We start from the raw sequence: 13805 nt of genomic DNA on the forward strand, positions 1-13805 counted from the left end.
TATTTAGACACACTCAGTAATAAAGTAATTAGTTATTGTACTTTTAAAGAGCTTAGAGTCCGTGATAATGGCGATCGACCGGGGAAGGTGGTTCCACTCCTGGGATGTACGGGGAACGAAAGATGAATAAAACGTGGTTGTGATAGAGTTAGGAATGTCCACCTTATTTTGATAATTAAGACAGGGGGAAACATAGACAGGCCGAGCAATTATTTTGTCGCGCAGGAAAGAATTATGGTGATACATTTTATGGAATAGGGAAAGACGGAGAAATTTTACAACGTAGGGATAAAGGTGGTAATGAGAGAGTTGTTTCCATAGAGGTGACGCTAGGGGTGCGGTGATAGTTTGTGAGGGTGAAACGAGCGGATCTGTTCTGAACGGCTTCCAATGTAGATACGAGAGTGACTAGTCCGGGATCCCAGACAGAAGCTGCATATTCTAACTTGGGACGAATTAAAACTTTGTAAACAGTTAATTTCAGTGAGACAGGGGCTAATGAAAAATTTCGCTTGATGTAACCTAACATGCGGTTAGCGTTAGCTGAAATATGCTGAATATGTGTTTTCCATGAAAGGTTAGAAGCTATATGTACGCCTAAATATTTGTACGAAGATACCGGTTCTAGATGAGCATTATTAAGGAAATAGTTAGGACAGTCCTGAGACTGGCGAGACACACGCATGGTCTTGCATTTGTTAGTGTTAAGCTTCATGGACCACCAGTCAGACCAACGGTAAATAGCATTAATGTCTGATTGGAGTATACAGGTGTCATTATGATTGAGAATCTCACGGTAAAGTACACAGTCGTCAGCGAACAGAGACACGGATGAAGAGAGATAAGTGGGTAGGTTGTTAATATAAATTAAGAATAGCAACGGCCCTAAGACTGTCCCTTGTGGAACCCCTGACGCAACTTTGACAAAAGAGGAGTTATTGTTATTCACAGTGACAAATTGAGACCGTTGAGTTAAAAAAGACTGTATCCATGCGAGAACTTTTGCTTTTGCATTAAAATTTTAATGCTTTTGCATTAAAAATTTAGTTGAAAATGTTAGCATCCATTGTACTAAGAGTGTTGTAAAAGCGTTATATGTGAGCAATGGGGCTATTTGAGATGATTTGATTTACATTCAGAGACAGTAGGAGAAACTTGCAAAACTGGCTTTGGAACAAGAGCACGAATGGATGACGTGAGATTGTGGCAGTGGATTAATCCACAAAGGCATTTACTATGCAAGATTATTATATCTCCACGAGTGTTATATCTGAGCGGTGGGGCTAATTGAGATGACTTGATTAACGTTCAGATAAAGTAGGAGAAACTAGCAAAACTGTCTTTGGAATGTGAGCATGAATGGAGGACTTGAGATTGGGGCAATTGATTAATCAACGAAGGCATTTATTATGCAAAATTATCATATCTTGCTCACATCTTCAACTCGAAGTAGGACAGTTGCATTGTTCCGAAAGTCTCCTATGTTTGTAATAAACTGCATGACCAATATAACGATAATAAAAAATGAGAAAGAAACACTATTGAACATTTTCTATATAATGAACACGAGTGGACGAGGAACCAAGGTGAGCAATTTTCCTCTGCTTTTCTTCTGAGGTTATGGGCCGAGAGTTGGCCCATCGCTCTTTTCCACCCCATATTTGCTCCATGGGGGGAGGGGGGCCCACCTTTTGGAACAATACCGTAGCTAACCCCTCCCCCCGGTACCCAGGTGTGCCCCCGTTCTGGAGCTGGTGCTGCACATGCTGCGCGCCCTGCTGGCAGCCTCGCGCACCCACCTAAGCCACCACCAGCTGGAGCACCCTGTGGCCGGGGAGAAGGGCTCGGCCGCGGAGGCTGACAAGGACCGGGAGGACCTCCGACTCGCCCTGGTGGCCGCCCAGGAGAGCGCTGCCGTGCAGATCCTGCTCGAGTGTTGCCTGCCCACTGAGGCCGAAAAGGTGGGTGCCTGCTGCAAGGGTGCCCAGAACGCACCCCTGAACGCCGCATCCTCGAAGGCAGTCTCTCGGTTTCTGCCCAACAACTTCGAAGAAGTGTCACGTCGCTGTCGGTTGCAACCCCGGTGGTGTCGTAGCGGCGGCAGTGGACGCGGCGGGTGCCTGTTCTGCTGAAGCTTGCTCTCCAGCTTGGAGGTGCTCGGAAGCTTAGGCGGCCAGAGAGAAACCTAAAAAGCGGCCTGTTTAGGCGCTGACCAATGTTGAGCGTGTCAAACCTTGTCCGGAGTCGGGGTCACGACATTACAGCATGGGGGAGAATGCACCGTCGTCAAAGCAGCGTTTGCGTGCGAGAAAAATTCGCGGAGGGACGCGCGTGAGTGGCAGTAAGTGCATCTCCCTCCTCGGCTCTGTAATTCATATGGACGAGTTGCCGGCTAGGAAGGGTGTCGGCGTTAGTGGTCAAATTCAGCAGTTTTCGCTGTCGGTACCGAAGCTTTCGACGACAAAATATTGTTAAAAGCAAACTGATCCGCCACCGGATGGTGTTTGTTTCTACCGCCTGAGCTAGAGAGCCTCGATTTAAGAGAGAGAGCAACGCAGACCATAGAGAGCATTCCTAATTTAATGGCAGACACCTGCACAGATTGGTTGCAGATGCACGTGCGTTGCGTCGTCGTGTGGCGAGGAGGTGAGCGGATTGAGAGGCGGAGATGCCTCCAGACAATCGATGCTTTCGTCACCTCTTCACAGCCTCTATGGCAAACACGGCTCTTCAAAAACGTGACCCGAACTAGTGGTATAGCCAGGAAATATGACTTGGGGTGTGGAGGTGGGGAGGGGGGTCAAAATGCGGGTGTTTATTAGGGTGTCCCTGCTTTCAGATGTGGGGGGGGAGAGCCCCATAAGCTTCTTTCTCCGTTGGCTATGCCACTGGCCCCGGTTGAGCGGTTGTAAATAGTCTGAAATTTGGGCACAACTAGTTAGCATGAGTACTATTCTTTTACTCTTCCGCTGGATAGCCGACGTCACAGTGCCGTATTACAGCACCCATCACAACGTTTTCATCGCACAATGCAGCTTTGCACAGAAATTCAACAGCTTTTTGCCTCGTGCGAATACTGCTTTACCTCATGTCTACCAGATTGCGTTGGCAGTCCTTTTTACACTCTGTTGCAGGTTTGGAATAGCGGGACAAGCTCCTTCCACAAAGCTTTCCACCTCTTTGCACTTTAGCAGAGCAAATGCCAGAGAGGAGGAAGTGGATTCGCCTCCTCTCCAGTGTTTGCTCTGCTAAAGTGCAAAGGGTGGAAAGCTTCGCGGAAACATCTTGTCCTATTTTTGTTTAGCTACGACGGAGTAAAGCAATGGTTCCAATCTGCTCCGTACAGATGAAGGACGACGGCTTCTTGACGGACCTGCGCGAGGTCCAGACGCTGGTCTGCACCCACCTCCACCAGGTGTTCATCTCGGACCCCAACCTGGTCAGGCTGGTCCACTTCCAGGTAATGTAGAAAGGTTCATTGGTTTTGTACATTGTGCTACGGCACGGTGACCGTGTCTCCGTTTTGTCCCGTAGCACTCTCAATCAGAGTCGCTTATTTCGCTTCGCTTCGCTAAGCGAAATAAGCACTTCGCTTATTTCTAAAATATGTTTGAATATTTTTCCCTTTTTTTCTTATGTAGCACCGTAAAACTTCTTTTTGCTGCCCCTATTTTCCACGAACCGATCATAGAGGACATAATCGTGGCCATTAAATTTGGTGTATTCCAAACGCCTGCATTGAAACACATAAGGACCAAAATTTTCGCATCCCCTTAAACTTAGCGAATTTTTCGATTCGCAGAAATTAAGGGCGTGCAAACATTAAGTGTTTTATGGTATTGCCTCTTTTATGTAACGTCCCTCAAAGGTTAATGAGTGAATGAGCATATGAAACGTAGCAAACACCCACACCAGAGGCACGGACCTAACCACTTCTTCAATGGGGCTCCAGACGCTCTTGCCACCCGCCCCAAATTTTTCCAAGTTCAGAGCCCTTCTCTTTTTTTGCTTTTTTCTAGCGCTTTTTGCGAGCTTTTCTTAAGCAGGGTCGCTCGGGCACCTTTCTCTCCATGGCAGTTAGGATGTTTCATCATAGACTAGAAACCTATCTTAACAATACCCGTCTCGAGCCACGCGCGTTATTAACAAATGCAGCGTTGGTTTGTGCCCGAAGTCAAAGCGTCGATGCTTTACCGCAGGGTTACCCGAGCGAGCTCCTCCCAGTGTCCGTGTCCCTGATTCCCTCGATGCACATCTGCCTGGACTTCATTCCCGAGCTGCTGAGCCAGCCGCACCTGGAGAAGCAGGTGAGGGGGCCCTACAAGATTCCTGGGAGACAGATACGAATGCCTGATTTGAATCCCGGGTTGTCAAACGAAAAGAGTTTATAGGGCAGTTTCACGTAAATTTTACTCTTGGTTAGAAATCTCGCCGGACGCGCCACGTGTATGGACTTTTTTTTGCGCATTCTTCTATACGGCGGAGGCAGTGTTTTCCTGATAGCTGGAGTTCTTTTGCGTCGTGATCGACTGGACCAGCCAGAGTAGTTGGAAACATAAAGGACCTGGACTGGATTTCTATTAATATGAGTCTTTATTCTGGTTTAATACGAGCCGTCGATCGAGAAGTGGACCCGTCGGCAGCCAAGTCGTCTCCGGTAGACGCTCCCGGGGCGACTCAAAAAGGAAGGAAAACGGAGTAGGGATATGTTTACGCAGCCCAAATACGTCCCCGGTCCCACTTACCGATTTCTGTCAGCGACGGAGCCACCTGCCACGCTCGTGCGTTTGACCGACAACAGAAACGCTTCCAATAACTGATCGTCTGCGTGTAAACTGATGGGGAGGGTGGCGGACGCCGTTCATCAACTCTCCGGAAGATGGCTGACAGGAGGTGAAAGAGCTTTTGGTGAAACTGCAGCGCAAGCAGGCTTGAGGCTCGCAAGACGCATGAAGCGTCATCAAAGGTAGGCGGGACAAGTGCCACTGAATGTTCTCAGAATATCAAAACTCCCAGGCTTGATGGCGCCAAGATGGCGGCTCAAGATTTATTTTTTATTTTATTGTGGTCACTATGAGCGTTTAGAAAGCATGTTTTTGCGTAAAAACAAACTGAAAAAGTTATTTTTGTATAGGAACTTTTATTGGAGATTAGTGCAAAAAGAGAGGAGTGTGATGTTTTTATAAGACAATAATTTACAGGGTGTTGCGGCACAATTAGTGTTGTTTTTATACAACCATGTCTCACTGGTGATTTCAGGTAGCGCATTCTGACCTGGGCGCGTCCTAACTTAGTTGGTAATTCACGGCGCGCCCACTTGGAAGATGGGAGTTGGCATCCGTGAAACCCCTTCCACAGTATTTATTTTGGTGCCGAAATGGCCGATAAAATCTAAAATTAAACAGTCACAGCAGATGCTATAGAATGTTATAGTGTACTCTGGAAACATTCAGTGACTCTAGGTGATACCACTGAAGGACATTTCTGTCGCTCTCTTCTTGTCATCGACTTGTGCTTAAAGACCACATTGCTGACCCTGGTGCTTGGCACTTTTAGGAAGAGCATTGGGGGCAGTGACGGTGTACATTATTTAACCTTAAAGTAGTAAGGGAGCAAAGGCTGTGAGAACAAGCTTTTTGCATCTGTTTAAGTTAAGTGCCAGAAGAAAAGCTCACCTGTGAATAAAACAGACTCACAAGTGTAATAGGGAACAAAGAGGAGAACCCCTTAGAGCCCAGACAATGCTATTAAGTCTTGTATTCAGCAGACGAGAGGGGCCAGAAAGGTTTGGGGTTAGATATATAACATACAGGGTGTTCATTTTGTAAGCATTACAAATTTGTTAAAAAAAACAATACATAAAAGCTACACTATTGGGTTTGCACAGGTGGGTTACACAGTCTGGGCAACATAATATAGGAGAATAATCATCACGGTAAGTCGGTTCACTAATTAAAAATTGTCCATTCACTTTTTAATTAGTGAAAGTAAACATTTGGTTTTTATTAGAAACTTGCTGAGCATCGTCGAAAGCCACTAAACAGATAAAGTTTAGAAAGGTGTGGGGCACGTGGGAAACACAATGGTCCACTAAAGTTACCACATGTGCAATGGGCACAATGCTGGGGTATGGAAATGTGGATGAAAGGAGACAAAATATTCATGCGGGTGTAGAAACATCATTTCCTATAGCGGTTTGAATGTTGTTTCTACACATATAATTTATTAAACTGATCAATTACATTGTGAATTCTGCGGCAGACTGATTTTGCGTCCGCTCCGGCCGATATTCCCAGGTCGTCTCTTGTTGCTCTTCGGGAAGGGGCTCCTTGTGGAGAGCGGCCAAAGCAGACACAATATTAGTCCGCAGCTAAATTCACAATGTAATTGATCAGTTTAATAAATCATATTTGTAGAAATAACATTCAAACCATTACAGGGGCATGTTTCTGCACCACCACCTTCCCACGTGCCCCAAATCTTCATATATTTAGTGGTTTTATTAATGCGAAAGCTTTAACTATCCCATGGAGCAGAGCCGTAAAAAAACGCTAAAGAAATGCCCATTCTCCCATTGGCTGAGCAAAATGGCTCCTGATAGCCTTGGCAGCCGCTTCATAAGAGCGCGCGTTCAGCCGCCGCTCTCATGCTGAGGAACATGGTGGCGCCTGAGACATCTATATCATCGGCGGTTGCAACCTTGGCAGTACCAAAATGTGGCCGTCCACTCCAGTACACTGCAGACGTACTAAGGGAGCGGAAAAACGACATTCATGCTTTCAGATTCATAACTCATATGAAGTGCTTAGGTGTCCTCAGAATTTTTATGCGGTGCCCAGTAAGTTTCTAATTGGAACCGTATTTTGATCTCCAATAATTAAAAAGTTAATTAGAACAATTTTTGTTAATTAACCGACTAATCGTGACGATTATACCCCTATATTATGTTCCCCAGGTTGTATAACTCACCTGCGCGGACCACTTTAGTATTGATGGCGTGCGCAAACTACAGGGTGCGCTCCTCTAGCTATCATCATTGTTTGTGACATCACGGGTGGGACAGACTGGGACAGACCGCGCAGTTCTTGGATCCCTCGGCTCTCCAGCTCGCCTCATGCGTTGTTTGGGTAATGCACGGCAAAGTCCGTTTCACGCATTGTCTTTATTTGATGAAGTGATATTTCTAGTAGGACATTTTACCAAAGCTTAGAATCGTGGCCCGTGTAGCTGTGCTAACAAACACTTTTGGCACTGAGATGTCAAAGCGCTTGGATGGTGGTGTGCTGTCCTCTGCCCTTGTACAAAATGCTGGATGATGAAACTAGAGTATTCAGAATTTTACCCCCTACATCTACCACGGCAAATAGAATGTATTTTTTATTATGATTCAAACAAAATAAAGCCGAGAAAGGAATGTCTTGTCAAACTGAAAATAGGAAAGGAAAATTCATGAACCTCTTGCGTGTGTAGTAAACACTTCAATGAAAAGGACTCTGTGTATTCTGCAAGTTTCAATGTGTTTTGTGAGTGCTGGTCTCTTATTAGTTTCATGTTGGTTCCTTTTTGACTTTGTAAACCAGTAAACAAACATTTCCTTAAAATAACTGGCAGGAAGAAGCGATGGCGGACTTCCGGCGTCGTTTCAGTTAGATCCCTGCTTACTCACCCAGTCGACGCAAAACGTGCGAGACTCGCTCGTGATCTAAGTTTTAAATCTAGTAAGTCGGTGACACTTCAGAGTCTCAAAAAATGAGGTATACACCGGCTATGAATTCCTACAGTTTGTATGATTAATTTGGCGGACCCAAGTGCGCATAATGTGTGATCAACTTCTCAGCGAGCGATTTTAAATTTGTTAACAATTCTTAGTAAAAATTGGACAGAACAAATAGATCAATCGCCTGATTTTGCCGGGTCATGTCTGACAGTATGAGAATTTATAAAAATTTCTGCTTTTCTTTCAAGCAGAAGTCCCATTGTGACAAACTTCTTTACCACGTATTTGATGCGAGAGGAAATAAGCGTCTTGTGCTGAAGAGAATTTTCTTGTCAGCAACTGTCGAGTCACACGTGACTTGGATAGAAGCGTCAATATTGGCAAGCTCAATGTAGCTTAAAAAAGTGTGTGGCACTTAGCAACACAACTGTGTGTGCGTGCACAGCTAAGAAGGCAATATGCCATTCACTCTGGTGAATGCAAAACCTTTTTCCACAACAACCTCCATAGATCTGGAAAAAAAAAAAATAGAATCGCGGAGGTTGTGAATAGCCCTGACACACGCCGCGCGAGCTGAAATGTGAAGCTCTAGGCTTGTTTTTGAACATTTTAAGATTTTTAATATAAAAAGCAACTTTGAGGCACTGTTATTAATTCGAAAGATCACTCACAAAAACGTTTTACACATTTTCTTAATAAATAAGCCGTTTCTAATTGGCATAAATACAAATTAACATATCCACTCAGTGCTTTGACATAGCGCGTCGTCTGCTCGCATCCTACCAGCTCCGTCACAGGAGGGCGCCCGCGAGGTGACGCCACCAAAACATCTCGTCGCCAATAGCATTCACGGCTTCTTCAAAACATATCTGTAGAGCTTTAAAAAAACATCTTGTATATAACCAATATATGTTCTGTAATTATTTTATGCTTTCTTTATTATTATGCAGAACTTCACTGATGGATCTTATGTTTGTGACTGTTCCTAACATTCAACATCTGTGTTGGTGTTTTTTCTACAGGTGTTTGCCATTGAGCTGGCATCTTACTTGTGCCTGCAGTACTCCATTGCAAAATCCCTCAGCATTGCCCGCCTCTGCGTGAACGTCACCCACACTCTGCTGGGAGGTTGGTCCTTGCACTTTTGCATTCTCTCGCTCTCCTGCCTTTTGGAACATAGTTTCTCAGTCATACAGAATATTTATTGCAGTAATTAAAAAATACATCTCTGAAGGAAATTCAGCTGCCTTTTAGGACAAAATAATAACCGATGGTGCGGCGTGGTAAAAATGCTTCTATTTATCTGTCGAGGATGTTGCATCTGTAGCGGAAGCCAACCAACGCTAAGCCACATCTCTGAATAGACTGGTCTCCAGGTTCGGAATTGCAAAGTAGAGCGGAGAATTTTTGTGAAATATGCCCTCTCATTGGCACTTTACGACCAGTGCTACCGACGTGCAGCACGTGCCTGTCGGTGTGAGAAGCAAATCGGGACGAGTTATAGGCGGACTTGCGTCTGGTCACGTGGGTCGTTTGTGCCAAGGCCTTGTTTTCCTCCTTGTGACATTCACAACGAGCAGGGTAGAAGAGTTTGTTCCAGTGTGTGACCCACGGAGAGAAGGTGCAGACTCATATTTCGAATCCAATCAGAACTGTGGTTAATTCTATGTGGCTTCACTACGGGACTGTATTGTGTAATTTGACGCGTCACTGTGGAACATGGAAGTTGTCATTTAGTTTGCTTCAAACGGCCGACAACTCCGCTGTCAGACGAGAACGTCGGAGGCACCGTAGCTTTGCCAAATCTCTTTCCAACAGGATTAGAACGATGGGGATAAGATCCTCGAGTCGTGTCACCTTTGGTGCGAGCTGCCTACACTCGATAACGCTTGAAATCTCATTAAACGCTATGTTGGTAAACCTTTTCCCGACGTCTATGCGCAGGGGCAGTGCCTTCTAGATCGCTAAACTTCCTTTGCATTGTCGTTGACAGCGTCAGTCAAGGTAGTAGGGAACATTAAAAAACTCCTGTCGATACTTAATTTTTATACATGCCTGTCTTATTTAAACTTAAGATGAGTCGGCAACAGATAATTCGACATGTTGTCGGCCAAAACGGCCCCAGTAGATGCCAACGGGGCCATTTTGGATAGGAAAAAAAGTTTTTCGACCGTTGGTTTATGCAGACCCCATGCGTGCCCGGTCATACTTTCTGAGTTCTGCCATCGACGGAGCCAGTTGGGATACTTCAGCATGCAAACTAAGAGGGAAGCTGGCGGACACCGTTCGCCAACGTGGCGGAATGTAGCTTACCAGAAGTGAAAAGCCGTTTCATAAATCTGCCCTATGGTCTCTCTGTGCACATTGGGCCACTCAAGCCGCCTTGTTTTCGTGTCTGGTGCCCAGTGCTGCCCAGCTACCAGCGTCCGCTGCTGTTCCTGCCTGCACTGCCCGCCCTGGTGCGCATGTGCCGCGCATTCCCTCCTCTTGCCGAAGACGTTGCCGTGCTCCTGCTGCAGCTGGGACGCGTCTGCCTCTCCCAGGAGTGCACGGCTGCACCGCCACAGCTCGGTACGAGGCTTGCTTCACCTTTATAAGTCTTAGAACCGCCATTATCCCTCGAAGCATTCGCTTAATAGCCGACCACATTGGCCTTTTTAAAGACGGGGAGAAGCTACTACCGGGTGGTAAAAAGTGTGGCGGGAGTGCCGGGACAGTCGTCTAGAGGGCTGTCCACGCGGGACATGCTTTCTACTGTGGACAGCACTTGCTGGACGGAGGTGGAGGCTTTCTCCTCACTTTCGGTCTGCTTCGGGACATTCTTGGACAGAGTCTTGGAGCAGGCTCGTGATGTAGGGCAGGACGCAGCCACTCGCGCACTCCGCTGGTTGTCGCCAAAACCTCCTCTGTTGTTGTCAGTCCCCAACCTCAAAGAAACAAGAAAGGGGGAGGAGTCAACAGCAAGGAGGGAGGAGGAAAGCCATTCGGTTTGCATGGTTGATGTCCTCACCGAGAATGTATGCAGGCTCTGCAACATTCGTGTTTTTTAAAAGCGTGGATACCATACTTTCTTTGCCGTTCACAAGAGGAAGCATGTCTTGCTTGGACTGCCATTTTATGAAACCAAGTGTGTTTTCTGAATCTTACAGTAACTTATAGCATACCGTAAAATCCCGTATGAACGCCCTCCCCTGAAATGTCGTCCATCTCGTTTTTCTGGCTAAATATTCATTACATGAAAATTCTGAGACATCGTCCAAACTCCCATACCTGTCGACGTGATGTCCGACAGCAATCGCATCAACCACACCATCTGTGGTATCGGTGTGCGTTGAAAACGAATTCGTAGCAGGTTTCCGCGTTTTCGTTCGCCATCTGCGTGTGTGGTATCGGTTCCCTTGACATGCGAGTTTGTAGTAGGTTCCAGCGTATCTTGTCCGCGACCTGTGCACGTGATGTCGGTTCAAGTGGCACGCAAATTTGTAGTAAGTTAAAGAGTGTTTTATTGCGCCATGAAACACGGATCTGCGGTATCCTTTCCCGTGACACAGGAGTTCGTAATGAATTCCTGCATGTTTATCGCGTCGTGAAACGCAAATTCGCCGTGTCTGCAATTTGTGGTATCAGTTCCCATGTCACATGGTTTGTAGCGGGTGCCCAGGTGTTTATCATTAATTTTTACTGAGTTTTGCTGTCTCATTGTCGAAGGTAGCCCACCTCATGTTTTTCACCATTTATCTCTTCATTTCGGGCAGGCGTTCTTACGAGATTTTATGGTTGATGTTTATACACCAGGAAGTTGGTCTGCCTTAAAACACTTTGATCCTGCATGTCAAGTCTTAATTTTGCAAAGTGCAGACTAAGGGGTTATTACAAGGTGATGTAGGATATTTTTTTGCTAAATTTAGCGGACGGTGGTCATGTGACGTCATCAGCATGATGTGGTCACATTATGCCTACCTTGTGACCTTGACATATGATCATGTAGCACTAACATCAAGCGACACCGTAATGTTGCATCATGTGGTCACATGAGCACGTAACTCATAGGGCAGTGTTTCTCAAATGGTATTCCACATACTCTTTAAAATCCCTAACATCTCCTTAGGGTCTCCAAAACCCTCGAATGTCAATCAAGCCAAGCAATAAAGCTTTTTTCTTTTTTTATTCTGGCTATTCCACAAAGCTAAATAGACAAAACCATGCATGCAAAGTGACTAGGGCTGATTATTCTCTGTTCCAGAGCTTCAAAGTTGCTTAAAAGTTGACTTTTGACATTGTAATCGTCCAATACAATACGGGGCCTCCATCACTTCTGCCGATCCAGGAGGGGTCCCCAAAGCATTAGTGACTGAGAACCACTGCCATAGGGGCACCAACAACATAATCATTGTACGCCCGTGTTGTCATGTTTTCGTAACAACTTTTGTGACGTCTAGACTTGCGGACTAGCCCACAAAAGCATTCTGCTTTCAAAGACGACGCAGGGGCAGATTTAAAGAAAAAGTGGAAGGCGGGGAGCTGCTCCCCCCCCCCTCAAGCCTCCCAAGTGTGATTTTTAATAAAAAAAAAAAGACATACACCAGCTCTCTTTTTTATAGAAGAGACGTTTAGTTTTTAGTTGAATGGAAATTAATAGATCATAAAAATAGATTTGGCCAATGCTTTTTTGCCCATGATGTCACATCCATCTGTGATGTCAGGTCTAACTTCGTGGCCCATAAATCCTCCCCTGAGACGTCTTATGTTTCCACACTATAGAATGTCTAATTTAGCCCAAGCAGTGAACCTGACCCTCCTGACTTCATGTAACCAACTCAGAATAATTGCAAGCTATCAAAGGTGAATGCGTAGACTCAAGCATGAAGAGTACTAGTGTGCGACATTCTTTTTTTGGGATCGGAATGTTGCCTGTATCAAGTGTTAGGTGTGCACATTGTGGTTCATCTTGCAGGTTTCTCAGCTAACCAGCTGGAGAAATGCACCGCCTCCATGGACTCTCAGGGGCTTCTAGAGAGGCTTCCCACCAACAGTGCGCTGTGCCGAGCGATCCACAAATCCTTCGCGGACCTGTGCGACAGTGCAGTGCTCAACAGGACCATCTATTAGATGCAACGGCACTGCACCCCCCTTTTTGTTTTATTTTGTGATTGGTACCACCAAACTCCGCTCTGAAGACTCCCGCAAGCTTGGAAGGGACAGTGCACAAGACTACCGGAGCCACCTGCCTTGTACATAAGACATCTCAAGGTCATTCATTTCATGACACTCATCCTCGGTTTCTTCTAAAGCAGCATGCCATAGCCCTTTCTATATTCTGTTTCACTCATGCTTGTTTCTTTCAAAGAACTCATTAAAAAGAAAGTGATTCTTTTTGTACGCTCCAGAGCATGGTTACTGCGAGTCTATACTGCGTTTTAACTTACAGTGAGCCACAGCAGATGCTACGAGCCGTCCCAGTCAATTCAGCACTGCGAAGATGTCACGTGTCTACATTGCCCCACATGTTGCTGCATCCTCCCAAAAATCACGTGATGCATGGCACTGGATTTGCTTCAATGGCTTGTAGCGTCGTCTGCGGTTTATCATAGAGTGAAACGAAGTATAGTAGAATTGTGCGAATATTCAAATTTTCATATAATAGTTTAGAATAATATGCTATTCGATATTCGCTTGGAGATTCATCCCTTAACCGTTAAAGGAGCTGTGCAACGATTTTAACGTTGAAAGAATTGGCATTTTCTGCTTTTGATATTGTTCACTGTGTCACAAATGGCAGAAAACACACCTCCTTTCATCGCAATGTTGCGATTCCGCCGCGTAATAGCGAGGCAAAACTTGGAATATTTCCCGACCTGCAGCCACGAGCGGCGGCCATGAGAAACAAGCGGCGTGACGTCACTTGGGTCGTTGTAAGAAAGATAGCAAGTTGTGCGAATACCTGCTCGATAAAAGGTAACTCTTTTTACAAATCTTGTCGTTCCAACATATATATAAATGCGTCAACACCCTGGTATCATCGACAAAACTTTTATTATACGGAGTTTTAGTGGCGCCATCTATCCTAGGTCCACAAAACCGCGAACAG

General features: G+C 45.6%; 1 protein-coding gene across 2 annotated transcripts in view; it reads left to right on the plus strand.

Moving 5' to 3' along the window:
* LOC8051829 (integrator complex subunit 2) overlaps positions 1 to 13089 on the plus strand; it is a 52831-nt gene extending 39742 nt beyond the window's left edge. For both annotated transcript variants that reach the window (XM_029992816.4, XM_029992817.4), the window contains exons 16-21: positions 1733 to 1961; positions 3347 to 3460; positions 4200 to 4307; positions 8740 to 8845; positions 10124 to 10288; positions 12672 to 13089. In XM_029992816.4, the coding sequence (XP_029848676.2) occupies positions 1733 to 1961; positions 3347 to 3460; positions 4200 to 4307; positions 8740 to 8845; positions 10124 to 10288; positions 12672 to 12826 (877 nt within the window). In that variant the 3' untranslated portion in view covers positions 12827 to 13089. The remainder of the gene's footprint in view (positions 1 to 1732; positions 1962 to 3346; positions 3461 to 4199; positions 4308 to 8739; positions 8846 to 10123; positions 10289 to 12671) is intronic.
* Positions 13090 to 13805: the final 716 nt, after the last annotated feature.

Source organism: Ixodes scapularis, unplaced genomic scaffold (assembly GCF_016920785.2).
Source record: "Ixodes scapularis isolate PalLabHiFi unplaced genomic scaffold, ASM1692078v2 PGA_scaffold1__304_contigs__length_218370807, whole genome shotgun sequence".
NCBI classification, from domain to species: Eukaryota; Metazoa; Arthropoda; class Arachnida; order Ixodida; family Ixodidae; genus Ixodes; species Ixodes scapularis.